Raw genomic sequence first — 14,549 nt, 5'->3', positions numbered from 1 at the left:
TATTAAAGTAGTGAGAACCACGATATGTATATCGCTTTAGAAATTCTGTTTTGTTTGCCTGCAATGTGAATTTATTCCTCCAATTGTTTACGCAGCATTGCTATAACCACGGACCTATAGGACAAGTGTGGTCACTTACTCAGTGCTCTTGCAGACAGGACAATCCGTTCAGCTAATTGTAGTGAGTCTATCTCTCTATGTAAACACACAGATATCACGGAGTTCATTCTGTACAAACATCTGCATATTATCTAATCTGTAGAAGTGTTTTGTGTCCTATTCAGCAGGAGGGGGGAAAGACATGCAGGAAGCGAGAAGAATATACTGCAGGCAACCTGCTGAAATACCACACTGAAGTGTGTGAAACGATCGGTACCAGACGCTACAGACAGGCCTCTTTTTTTTTTTTTTTTTTTTATTACAATGTTGGAATAATTTTTTTTTTTTTTTTTTGCACTCTAGTGAGTAAAATAATGCATACTGTAGTGTATGACACTGCCAGGAATCCTAGGACTATATATCTATAATACATAGTGTATGACACTGTCAGGGCTCCTAGGACTATATATATCTATAATACATAATGTATAACACTGTCAGGGCTCCTAGGACTATATATATCTATAATACATAGTGTATGACACTGTCAGGGCTCCTAGGACTATATATCTATAATACATAGTGTATGACACTGTCAGGGCTCCTAGGACTGTATATATCTATAATAGATAGTGTATGACACTGTCAGGGCTCCTAGGACTATATATCTATAATACATAGTGTATGACACTGTCAGGGCTCCTAGGACTATATATCTATAATACATAGTGTATGACACTTTCAGGGCTCCCAGGACTATATATCTATAATACATAGTGTATAACACTGTCAGGGTTCCTAGGACTATAGATATCTATAATACATAGTGTATGACACTGTCAGGGCTCCTAGGACTACATACAGTATCTATAATAGTGTATGCAGTACAGTACACAGACACTGATATAGTGAAATATGAGGGAGTATGCAGCAGGACATGTCTGGTGAGTGGTGGTAGCTGTTTAGGTGCAGCAACAGCTGCAGTACAGTAAATGGAAGATGATGATATCAGGATGTGTCTTCCTGGCAGGTGAAAAAGCTAGAATATCTTCTGAAATGGAAAGCATTCTATGACCCTGTGAACAACACTTGGGAGGTAGAAAAGAACATGGATGATCCTGCCGGTTATCCCTGTGTAGGAGAAAATGTCACATAACCATCATGTTAGAGTGACAATTGACACAATTTCCAGAAAATTTGGGGCATGCAATCAGCGTAGGTGGCCCGAAAAAGCTCTATTTATATTCTAAAAGTGATCATAAGGTGGGAGTTATTGGTCTTCTCCTCGCTGTTCTCCCTTCCATTATGCCTGTGGTTTGCTGCATTCAGTTATCATTCACCATGTTCTGCTGCTAATCCTCCAACATGTGCAACACCGACACTCAATGTGCACTGCACCTTACAGCCATGGTTTCTAGACTGTGGACTCTGATGATCAAAACATAGACTCAGTGGGCAATGACAGCTATTGGCCCTGCCTATTATTTATGCTCCACATGTTGAGGGTGGCTGCACCTTTCCTCACATGGACAGTTACAAGGATAGGTCTTCATTGTCATCTAGCAGGGATAACCTTCCTAGAGAAATAATGGCGGCTAGGTATTCTCCTTGGAGACTGTGCGCTGCCATCAATGAGCGAAACATGGTGGATTCTACGAAGTAGCACATCAGCGACTGCACCACCAGTAACATGACCAGATGGGGATTAAACTTTCAGACCATCTGGATGACTGGGGACAGATTACATGGAAGATGACAGAATGTAGCAGCTGCCACCAACACCAGTAACGTATCTGCCAGTACCATCACACAAGCTTGCATTAGATCTACCCTAGCAGGGTTTTTGGATGTTGGGACTGGAAATCTGGGGGAAATACTGCAACTGCCATTACCCGTTTCCTGTGATGTCACCCTGATACAGCTGCCATGTTTTATCTGTAATAGAATCATCATTGGATTCAATAATATCATCTTTCTCACTTTCTCGTTACTTATCATGGTAATGGGATTTCTCTCTGCCTTCACAACTTCGAACAGATTTCCCCCTAGTGCCCCTATAAGCAATAACACCAGTAGCATACCCCTTGTCACTACTACCTGCAACAACACACTCTTCCACCTCTTCATCCAAAAAAATACTGTTCTCATCCAAATCATCAAATAGAGGAGAAAAAGAGAAAGTCTTGGGCTAGAAGGAATATCTTTCTCATCAGATGTCACATGACTACTAGAGAATGGGATTTCTGTCAATGAGAAGAAGACATGGTTGACAGTACAGAAAGACAGCATGGTAAGATACATATTGAGGAGGAACACACAATTCTCTCTCAATAGTTGATGTCCTCTGCTTTCAAAAACATCTTTAGTCTCAAAAAATACAGCACTGTGGCTACTGACAGGTCTTTTAAGGCCAGAAGAAGTGTTACTGTTGCCACTCACATTCTTATTGTTAGCACTTGCACAAAGTGTTTAGTCCTCCCCCTCCTTTTGCCTGTCCTCTGCCATATTTTGTTTTTTTGCAGTCATTTTACTGTGATTTGGCAACAATTCTGACACTGTGTGCATATATACACAGTCCAGTCACATTAATGTGACCACCTGTCAAAATCCAGAATAACCACCTCTGGCAGAGCGGACCACTGCGAGACGTGCAGGAAGACAGAGGATGTTGTGATGATGTTCATTGGGATGTTGAGCCATGCCGACTCCAGTGCCGTGGCCAGCTGCGCTAGGTTATGCGGTTGAGCATCCATGGTGCGAACAACCCGATCAAGGTGGTCCCATAGATTCTCAATTGGGTTCAAGTCTGGGGAATTTGCTGGCTAAGGGAGTACAGTAAACTCATCCTGATGCTCCTCTAACCACACACGTACACTGCGAGCTTTATGTCACATTGCATTATCCTGCTGGTAGATGCCATCATCCTGAGGAAAAACCATTCGCCTGTAGGGGTGAACTTGGTACGCAAGGATAGATGCATACTCGTGTTGATCCATTGTGCCTTCCACAATGATGAGTGCACCCAGATGGCTGATGACACGAACAAAAAATATTTCAAGAAAAATATCAAAGTACTAAAGCACTAAAAGGGCATTTTCTAGTCAGTGTTAGACATGAATTATGTCAGTCCACTTATATTACAGAACAAGCGCTTTTTCAAATTAGCACAGGCCAGACTGTATATTGGTTGAACACCAAATATATCACTGATATAATGGAGTTTATTTTTTACATTAAAGGGGGCTTCGCTACAGGGTATATATGCGCACTACAGCAGTGAAAATGCTTAAGTAATAAATATTTTTTTCAGATTAACAACAACTCTCCCTCACACCGAGTATTTGGTGACCAGAACGTAAAAACACTCAGAGGCTGCTTTCAGTGTTTGATCAGTGATTGCCATCAGTGATTGTGTGCCAAAACTAGGAGTGGGTTCAAAACACAGAACAGGTACAAATATTTCCATTACACCTGATCTCTGTTTAGCCTCTCCTCCTAATTTTGGCTCACAATCACAAAACTAAATCATTAACCAAATACTGCAATGTGAAAGCAGCATAAATAACATATAGATTAGCCCAGGCTGGACTGTATATTAGGTGAACAACACTGTCTTTATAGACTAATCTACATTCTCTTTTCTGGTATCTTTGTATATAATATAGGTCTGGTTACATCCTGTATATATATATATACATATAGATTACTATATAGACCTCTCTACATTTCGTCCTCTGGTTTCTCTGTATATAGTACTAGCAGTACCCGCGACTTCATCCGCGGCACCCTCACCCCCTGCGCTAGGCACCTCTAGCGGGGCCCAGGCCCCACCCTCCTCCGCAGCGCACCAGCAGGGCCCCTCTGCGTGACGTCACAACGGCCCCCGCCGGTTCATTAGACTATCAAACCCCGGCGAGGGAACCCCTGCACGCCACTCCCCCGCAGGCTGGCCCTGGAACACTACACCTCTACTCAGACTCCGGCTTCTCTCCTCAACACCAGCACCCTCAAAGGCCATACCTTCGGCATCCGCCAAAGCCGCTCCCTGAGACCGTGCGCTGCAGCACTGGCAGACTAGGCCACGCAGGCTTACTCACCCTCTAGATGGTGGGAAGGCATGTGTGGGGCGGGAGCCACAGCAGCCGGCATGAGCGCGTCCTCCGCAGAGAGCAGGTCCTCAGGCTGTACAGAACGCGTGGACAGCCAGCTCTCCGCCGCATGGGTGATAACGTAAGCACATACTACGCTGGCATCAGGCACCACACACCCAGCTGGCATGGCAGCGGCGGTCTTGAGTTGCGGGCAGCCGCCATGTTATTCATTGCATACCTGATGACTCGACCCGCCCACACCTCACCGAAAACATATGGGGCCGCTCGGCTGTCCGCACGGCCCGCCCCACACCAATAGGAGCCCAGCCGACTTGCTGCACTGACGTCATGACAGGTCCTGCAGCAGAGCTGGAGACAACTTTGGCCAGGCGCGGTGGCGAGTTCGGGGGACCGACCAACATGGCAAGTAGCCTGTTTCCTTCCTGCCCAATCTGTAGGTATGTGGGTAATTTCACCCAAATCCATTCAGCCATTTAGCTGTGATTGAGGAACAAACACCAAACTTTCACATTTATAATATTAGTAGGATAGGATAGGAAGTAGGATAGGATAGGTCTGGTTATATCCTGTATCGCATCCTATCCTACTATTATAAAGGTGAAAGTTTGGATGTTTTTTCCTCAATCACACAAAAACGGCTGAACGGATTTGAATGAAATTTGGCACATAGATAGATTGTAAGTTCGATTAACGAAAACGTAGTCTATGTGTTAATCGAAGTTACAAACTATGTACCAAATTTCATTCAAATCCGTTCAGCCGTTTTTGTGTGATTGAGGAACAAACATCCAAACTAGTATAGTAAGTATATTATTATACGTATAGTATTATTATAATATATTATATATTATTAGTAATATTAGTATATATATATATATATATATATATATATATATATATATATAGCTCTTGCCGGCAGGACTCAGCTAATTGGAGGTTGCTGATAAAGCCTGGTCTGTTAGCTATATAAACAGACCGATAACACTGATTCCATTCTGTACAAGCATTTGCATATTATCTGATCTGCTCCAGTGCTGACACACTGGATGGGAAAACAGCTTTAATCCAACTTGGCAGTTTGCTACTTTTAAACATGCCAGGAAAAAGAAAATATAATTTGTTGCAAAATTCTAAAATAGCGAGAGCTATGAAGGAGCCAGAAGTCACAGAGTTCTCCTCAAGCAGAGCTCAGGGGGATCATCGACGCCAACAACACGCTCATTATATGGCGTCCCAGTGAGCTGCTGAGATACCGGAACAATCACAGGCACAGCGTGAGGAACAATTTCAGCAGCAGGCCAGCTTGAGAACTGCCGAAACGCCGGAGCAGGCAAAGCTTCGACAGCAGCAATTTCCTGAATACAGGCAGATCATCGACGTCAACAACACGCAGACGAGGTCTCGGGCAGAGGCTAGTATATATATATATATATATATAGATTCCTATATAGACTTCTCTACATTCTGTATATAGGTCTGGTTATAACCTGTATATACACATATAGGTTCCTATACACCTCTCTACATTCTCTCCTCTGTTTAGAAGTCTGATTATAGCCTGCACATATATGTATATAGATGACTTCCTCTCTCTCCGCACTGCGCATGCTCCAGGTTAGTCGCTTGTGGGCGGGGACTCATTAAATATTTATGAGTACTATACGCTTCAGCGAATCATGAGACCGACGTCCAAATGACAACACCACATGGGGCCGCCCTTACGTGATGACGCAGGTGCTCTAGGCTGCCTCATGCTAATATGCGGCGTACAACGTGATGACGTAGGCGCCCCTGCGGGTCCCGATTGCTGCAGCCGCTTGTCAGTGTGACGAAGATTGGCACCGGGTAAGCTGTCAGTCACAGCGCCCGCCCGCCGGCCCGCACCGCCGCCCCGGCCTCCCCGCAGCGCCCCCGCCCCCCGACTCACATACACACCTGGCCACCGCCGCCCGGCTCCTCAGTTCCCCGTTCTGCGCGCCCCCGGCCTCTTACACTGCTGTCCCTGCGCGTCCCCGGGCCCTCCCCCTCCCTGTCCTCGACCCTGGACACGCCCTCGTCCTGCGTGGACGCGCCTCCCTCTCATGACCGCGCCTTCCTTGATGGTCCAATAGCCTTCGGCGCCCTCAGCGCTCAGCCAATCAGAGTGGGCACACGGCTGTTGCCAGGGCTTCAGTACTGGTGCCCGAGGGAGGGGTAATAACCCTGGGGCGGAGTCTAGAGGGGAGGGAAAACCATGAGAGATGTTTGTGGAAGGAGGGTGTTGTGCAACCTGGAATTATGTCCTCCCTTCTCTATGTGCAACATGGAAATGTGTCCTCCCCTCTCTGAGTGCAACCTGGAATTATGTCCTCCCTTTGTGTGCAACCTGGAAATGTGTCCTCCCTTTGTGTGCAATCTAGAAATGTGTCCTCCCCTTCTCTATGTGCATTCTGGAAATGTGTCCTATTCTCTGTGCAACCTAGAAATGTGTCCTCTCCTCTCTATGTGCAATCTTTAAATGTGTCCTATTCTCAGTGTGCAACTGTAAATGTGTCCCCCTCCTCTCTGAGTGCAACTGAAATGTGCCTTCCCCTTTTCTGTGTGCAGTCTGGAAATATGTCCTCCCTCTTTATGTGCAATCTTAAAATATGCCCTAATCTCTATGTGCAACCTGGAAATGTGTCCTCCTCCTCTTTGTGTGCAACGTGGAAAAATGATCTCCCAGTCTCTGTGTTCAACCTGGAAATGTGTCCTCTTCTCTGTGCAATTTTGAATTGTTTCCTATTCTGTGTGCAACCTGGAAATGTGCCCTTCTCCTCTTTGCGTGCAGCCTGGAAATATATTCTTCCCTTTCTCTGTGTGCAGCATGAAAATGTGTCCACGTTCAACTATGTCCATGTGCAGATGACCTCTGCTCCCAGTGTGTGCACTCAAGAAATTTGTCCCTCCAACTATTCGCACCCTGAAAATGTCACCTCTCTGTGTACACCCTGAAATTATGTCCACCCCACTATGTGTATTCTGAAAGTGTTTCCCCTAATGTGTGCACTCCCACCACGTGCGGAGCCCGCCCCCATACCTGGCCATGTGTAGAGCTCGTCCCCCATACCTGGCCATGTGTAGAGCTCGTCCCCTATACCTGGTCGCGGGTGGAGGCCACCCCCCATACCCGGCCATCTGCAGAGCCGTCCCTGATCTATTGCATTGTGTCATGAATCTTCTGTCCCCCCCCCCAGGTCCGAGCAGCTGTGATGAGGGCAGCAGCGGTCAGTGCAGTATGATGTCCACAGAGCAGATGGGCATGGAGAACTACCCGGAGGAGCCGCAGGTAAGTGGTGCAGAATGAGGGTGCCCCCTAGTGGACAGTGCCTGTAGTAGCTCTCGTAAATCCACTAAAGAATGGAGAACAGCCAATATAAAGGGTCTGATTGTCTTTCCCATGGTTCTCTGCGGCAGACTCCCCATTGCGTGCACTTCCCTAATCCAAAATTGCACTTTGGATGCCCAACAAGTATTCACAATGGGGAGGGGTGTCTTCTCTGTGTGATCGGTAACTTCTTGTTGTACAGGTGGATCCATATGCTTTGCAACGGTGCTGTTCTGAGGGTGATGTGTAGAGGGCGCTGCTTCAGGGGCTGATGTAAAGAAAGCACTGCTCTGGGGGTGATGCATAGAGGGCGCTGCTCTAGGGGTGCTGCACTGGAGTGGGGTGATGCATAGAGGGCGCTGCTCCGGGGGTGATGCATAGAGGGCGCTGCTCTGGGGGTGATGCATAGAGGGCGCTGCTCTGGGGGTGATGCATAGAGGGCGCTGCTCTAGGGGTGCTACTCTGGGTGTGATATATAGAGGGCGCTGCTCTGGGGCTGATGCATAGAGAGAGCTGCACTGGAGGGGGGGTGATGTATAGAGGGCGCTGCTCTAGGGGTGATGCATAGAGGGCGCTGCTCTGGGGGTGCTACTCTGGGTGTGATATATAGAATGAGCTGCACTGGAGGGGGGTGATGTATAGAGGGCGCTTCTCTGGGGGTGATGTGTAGAAGTCGCTGCTCTGGGGACGCTACTCTGCGTGTGATATATAGAGGGCGCTGCTCTAGGGCTGATGCGTAGAGTGAGCTGCACTGGAGGGGGGTGATGTATAGAGGGCGCTGCTCTGGGGGTGATGTGTAGAGGGTTCTGCTCAGAGCCTCAGGTCCATCTCCTGTCATTACTTCTCTCCAGATTCAGGTTGTCACCCAGTTTAAGACGGAGCAGGAGTCAGTGAGTGCGGAGCAGTCGTCACAGAGCCCAGCAGCTGGGGACAGCCCCATGGAGACGGATAAGCAGGCTATATACAGGTGTGGTGGAGGCTGAGTGCAGCGTACATGTAGTTACACATGGGGGACTCACCTGTAGACCCGCTCCTCCTCCTCTTCCTCTTCTTCTTCTCTCGCCCTCCAGGCACCCGCTCTTCCCTCTACTCGCTCTGCTCTTTGAGAAGTGTGAGGGCTGTACCCAGGGCTCTGAGAGCACCACATCTGCCAGCTTCGACCTGGACATAGAGACCTTTGTGAGGAGGCAGCACAAGGAAGGGAAGGACTTCTTTTCAGATGACCCAGAGACGGACAGCCTGGTGCGTAGGCTCTTATGAGCATTGAAGGGGTGGCGGAGTGGAACAGCCTGGACAGCCAGGAGCATAGCCCTGGTGATCTCTGAAGGGGAGATGGCGGCAGACAGGCATGTAGCATAGCCTTTAGGAGCTCTGGCAGGCAGAGGGAGGACAACCTGTAGCCTTGAGGAGCTCTGGTGGTGAGGCAGAGGACAGTTTGGAGTATAGTCTTGAGTCTGGGGGGGGGTTCAGTCTGGAATGTACCCTTGAGGATCTTTGATGGGTGGGGAAAGACAGCCTGGAGCTGGGTGGGCATTCTGGAGCATAGCCTTGAGTCTGGGGGTCACTCTAGAGCGCAGCATTGAGACATCTGGGGAGGGACCGTCTGGACCGTGACTTTCAGAAGCTCATGGGGAGGTGTGTAGAGGAGTCAAGTGCAGTGTGACTGGGGCAAATATGGCAGATACCCTGCTCAGCCAGCTGTGGACAGTGCCACCTGCTGGTCCTTGGATCACAGTCCCCATCAGTCACATGTTAGATTAAAGATTTTGCATATATGGGGGAGACGGTTCTGATACAACACACCTTGCTACTGCAGGGTGACAAGCCTGTTTGGGGGAGAGTCCTGGGGTGGAGCCTCCGCACCATCATACCTGACTTTTTGTGATGCCTTCTGCAGATGGTGAAGGCCATTCAGGTGCTGAGGATCCATCTGCTGGAGCTAGAGAAGGTCAACGAGCTGTGCAAGGACTTCTGTAGCCGATACATCTCCTGTCTGAAGACCAAGATGAACAGCGAAACGTTGCTGAGCGGGGAGGCAGGAGGACCCTACTCCCCAGTACAGGTACATAATCACTATATAATACACCAGACCCCCCCACTACATAATCACTATATAATACACCAGACCCCCAACTACATAATCACTATATAATACACCAGACCCCCCCACTACATAATCACTATATAATACACCAGACCCCCAACTACATAATCACTATATAATACACCAGACCCCCCCACTACATAATCACTATATAATACACCAGACCCTCCACTACATAATCACTATATAATACACCAGACCCCCCCACTACATAATCACTATATAATACACCAGACCCCCCACTACATAATCACTATATAATACACCAGACCCCCCACTACATAATCACTATATAATACACCAGACCCCCCCTTCACAATATATATAATATAGTAGGCTCCACAGTACAGGTAGATCACCAATGAAGGGGGGTTGCTTGATGCCTGTCAGATATGTTCCCATTGCCCTCCTCTTCACTGCCTCTGCTTCTGTGTATATTTACAGAGTGGGATCAGCGGCGCCCTCAGCCCTCAGGGCATTGTAGTTCCGGCGTCAGCGCTCCAGCAAGGAAATGTTGCAGTGGCCACGGTGTCAGGTACCACGTACAGACCGGTCCCTCCACACAAGTGATGATGTCACTTCCTATTGTTTCTTTACAAAGTCTTTAATTTATCTCACCAGCAGGTGGCACCGTGTACCAACCTGTGACCGTAGTCACTCCGCAGGGGCAAGTTGTGGCTCAAGCTTTGTCTCCTGGTACCATCCGAATCCAGAACTCACAGGTGATGGTCGCTCAGAAACAGACAGAGCACCTGTTATTTTCCCTATAATCTGCTCTTCCCTCTGATATCTTCTCCTCTTCATGGTTGTCCTTCCTTCAATTATCTTTTGCTTCTACCTTTTTATCTGCCCCCATCCACTTATTATTTGCCCCACCAGTGTCCTTCTGTTAACCCTTTGTCTCCCTTTCCAGCTCCAGTTGCAGCTCAGTCAGGATCTCGGCCTCTTACATACAGATGATGGATCTGGAAAAAACAAGAGGGGCGTCCTCCCCAAACAGGCCACCAACGTCATGAGGTCCTGGCTCTTCCAGCACATTGGGGTAAGTATTGTGACCCCCCCCTCATGTTTATATGCCCCTGCCCTAGTTATGTGGGGTGAGGGCCCTTCTTGTGGCCTTGCTTTGTGCGCTTTGGCTGCCTGTTAGTATGGGGGGGCCGTGCTCTCAGGAGTGGCTGCCTGTGTAAACAGACTATTATCTCCTCTCCATATCTGCAGCACCCGTACCCAACAGAAGATGAGAAGAAGCAGATTGCAGCGCAGACGAACCTCACCCTCCTGCAGGTCAACAACTGGTGAGTCCGAGCATGTAACAAACCCTCAGCTGTGTAAGCAGGAAAAGCAAATAGAAATCTGCTCTGATTTATCTCCCCCGCCCCCTCTGCTCTGATTTATCTGCCCCACCCCCTCTGCTCTGATTTATCTGCCCCGCCCCCTCTGCTCTGAATATCTGCCCCGCCCCTCTGCTTTGATTTATCTGCCCCGCCCCCTCTGCGCTGATTTATCTGCCCCGACCCTTCTGCTCTTATTATCTGCCCCGCCCCCTCTGCTCTGATTTGTCTGCCCCTCCTTCTCTGCTGATGCCTCCACCATCTATTTTTAGGTTTATAAATGCCAGGCGCAGAATCCTTCAGCCCATGTTGGATTCCAGCACAACTGATACCCCAAAAGCCAAGAAGAAGAGTGGGCAGAGCCGCCCAGTGCAGAGGTTCTGGCCTGACTCCATTGCTGGGAGCACCCCGCAGCCGGGAGGGGATCTGGGCGTATCTGATGGTGAGACCTCCCAAACCTAACATATGTTCTCCACCCTCTCTAGATATCCTGCCCTCTCCTCTACCATCTGTACATACCCCGGCCTCTCCTCCAGCCTCTCTATATACCCCTCCCTCTCCTCTACTTCCTGTAGATACCCCGCCTTTTCCTCCACCCTCCCTGCTGTTGCCTTCTGTACTTGGTCACCTGTAGTATTTGGATGTTCATGCTCTATGCCTGGTGCTCACCCCCATTCCCTTATGTTCTTGCCTTCTGACCACATTGTGATTTCAGCTCCGGGCGGTTTAGGAGCAGACAGTCTACAGTCGCTGACATCAGATGGAGCCACACTGGCAGTACAGCAGGTCATGCTGGGAGGACAGAGCGATGATGATTCTCTGGACACAGACCAGGAAGACACAGAGACGGGACTGAGTGCAGGGGAGTTGCGGGGTCTAGTGCTAAGTGGTGGAGGACTCCAATGAGATGGACACGATGGTCACACACACTTTGTATTGTCAGCGCCATGCACACAGTGTGATGACCGTGACGCACAGGGCAAGTTTGACCCAAACAATTTTATCTTCACTTGCGACAAAATATTTGCACCTTAAAAAAATTGAAAACCTGTCGCTTCCAAGGATTTCACTGCCGAACGACCCCATTTCCTGTGCCAAATGGCCTGCTGGCCACTCAGCTGTGGAGCAGAGTGGTCATGACTGTGGACAGTCCAGTGGGAATGGAAGAAGAGAGGGTCGTGCAGCATGTAGCGTGTAACACTCCTGGTACTGACATTTCTACACTCCCGACTGGAGGATATGTGGACACGGACAGTATTATCTTCCTTGGCAAGGAGGCCGTGTCCCGTCAACCTCCTACCTGACAGCAAATCATGATATGCTGATTTTACTCCCAACATAGAACTGTATTTTTGTAGAGTTGTGAAAGAATAAACCTTGGAAAACTCTGCTGTGACTCGGAGTCTTCTCTGGTGATGGGATCTCTGTGTGTTTATGGCGTGTTTGGTGGATGCGTTAGGAACCGTCATGTATCAGAATGCCATGTGTCACTAGACCTTTTCTTCTACTGTGTCCATGTTGAGGCGTCCAATAAAGAACATGCCACCCAGTAGACGTTTTATTAACAGAGGTCTAAGGGCGACAGATGCCACTGTCTATATAATGTCTACACAGTTGTCAGAGGCTTCATAACGTAGTGCTGAAGTAGATGTCCAGGACCAGAACTGACCAGTCAGCTGGGTGCTCACTTTAGATAGCAGTGCAGACCCGGCATTGAGGTAGACGGTAGCTCAGACAGTTGGGTATAGCAAAGTCAACAAGGTGGATTCATGGTCTAGTCCTGAGAAGGTTAACCAAACTGGAAAATAGTCAATCCATCACAGAAGAGACTTTAGAATACTTCTTAGCACTAGACTAAAATCATAAGTAGTTTATTTTGTGAGGTCAAAATCAAGACTGCAATCCACAGATAGCTGCTGTCTCTTTCTTTAGCAACTATTTATAGTGGTGGCAAAAGGTCTACAGATACCGTCTAAATCGTCTCCATTTTCTACAACATCTATATATCATGTAAACCACCTGCATCACTTACATCTTCTGCATCATCTACATTGTCTACGTCATCTATGCCTTATATATCAGCTACACCATCAACATCTCCATTTTCTACATAATCTACGTCTTGTACATCTGCAACTTCTACATCATCGGCACCTTTTACATCATCTAAATCATTCATACCTTCTACATCACATACATCATCTACACCTTCTACATCATTGACACCTTTTACATTATCTAAATGCCTTCTACATCATTTACACCTTCTACATCATCTAAATCAACCATACCTTCTACCATCATCCACACCTTCTACATCATTTACATCATCGACACCTTTTACATCATCTAAATGCCTTCTACATCATTTACACCTTCTACGTCAACTAAATCAACCATACCTTCTATATCATTCACACCTTCTACATCATTTACACCTTCTACGTCATCTAAATCAACCATACCTTCTATATCATTCACACCTTCTACATCATTTACATCATCCACGCCTTCTACATTATCAAAATCATCCATACCTTCTACATCATCCACACCTTCTACATGGTTACAAGTCCTTTAGAGTCCATAAGTAGTTAGAGTCCATAAGTAATCCTTAGGTGGTAAGGGTTTGACTATGCCATTAGCAGAATAGTCCAGGGTGCATGGTATCTCCATAGGCAATAGGCACCTTAGTCCAAGGGATTAGCTTCCACAGGATCACAGCACTTTGTGACACATCCCAGAAGTCCAGGAAGAACAACAATAGCCTGGGGTCTTGTCATGTGTGACAATATATCTCTACTCAGCCCCCTCCCACGATGAGGTCAGCAAGGTGGGCAGCTCCCCCCCCTCACCTTGTACCAGTATGACTATATACAGTCATAACTCTTTGAAAGGCTCCTATGGAGTCAGCTTGTCTGCTAAAAGGTGATAGCAAAGGCTCTCAGTCCACTGATCCTAGACACCCCCTGCTAAGAATAACGAAGTTAGCACAATCATGACAATGGTTGAGACAAAGGGATGAGCCAAGCTACCTCCAGGGAGGAATTGGGCTTGGACAATTGGACACTATCTCTGGCATCTTGCTAATCAGGTCGAGTAAATTTGAGAAGGCAGTGAAAAAAACCATAACTCTGGGCCATTCATCACAGGGTGTAAGAAAGTGTTGTCTTCCTGACTACATTGTAGCAGGAGTATACTTTGGTAGAGGAGGGGTACTGCCTTTGGGCTGTTTTTCAGGGGTTGGCTTCAGCATTTTCCTCCGGTAAAGGGAAATCTTAATTCTTCAGCAGACCAAGATGTTTTGTACAATTGTCACTTCCATTTTTCGATTAGATTCTCACTATCTGTACCGCCCTATTGTATCCACCATTCTCTTCAGTGCAGCACTGCTCACACCAATCACTTTAATATTGCAATGCTGCCCAGTAAAGCTGTGACTGGGATTGGAGTCATTCAGAGAGAAGCCTTGTCCGATCCTGAGCTGAGGCGGGGTATTTCCACCTAGCACTGCCTTGTATCAGGCGCCTGCGATTACGTTGTAGTCTGGCTCAGTG

The 14,549-nt window shown here is 47.7% G+C and overlaps 1 protein-coding gene across 2 annotated transcripts; it reads left to right on the top strand.

The window, feature by feature from the left end:
• Positions 1-5,977: 5,977 nt before the first annotated feature.
• Positions 5,978-12,366, top strand: PKNOX1 (PBX/knotted 1 homeobox 1). Of its 2 annotated transcripts, none has more exons than XM_075263372.1 (11): positions 5,978-6,056; positions 7,427-7,518; positions 8,409-8,524; positions 8,628-8,799; positions 9,455-9,619; positions 10,106-10,196; positions 10,286-10,383; positions 10,575-10,703; positions 10,880-10,956; positions 11,265-11,434; positions 11,708-12,366. In XM_075263372.1, the coding sequence occupies exons 2-11, from the start codon at positions 7,468-7,470 to the stop codon at positions 11,896-11,898; spliced, it is 1,260 nt and encodes a 419-aa protein (XP_075119473.1). In that variant the 5' UTR covers positions 5,978-6,056; positions 7,427-7,467; the 3' UTR covers positions 11,899-12,366. The 2 variants fall into 2 exon arrangements, with proteins under 2 accessions (XP_075119473.1, XP_075119472.1); XM_075263371.1 differs by having other exon boundaries at positions 10,283-10,383.
• Positions 12,367-14,549: the final 2,183 nt, after the last annotated feature.

The sequence above is a fragment of the Leptodactylus fuscus genome, chromosome 2 (genome assembly GCF_031893055.1).
Source record: "Leptodactylus fuscus isolate aLepFus1 chromosome 2, aLepFus1.hap2, whole genome shotgun sequence".
Classification (NCBI taxonomy): domain Eukaryota; kingdom Metazoa; phylum Chordata; class Amphibia; order Anura; family Leptodactylidae; genus Leptodactylus; species Leptodactylus fuscus.
The sequence above is the reverse complement of the archived record's forward strand: the minus strand, read 5'-3'. Positions and strand labels throughout refer to the sequence as shown.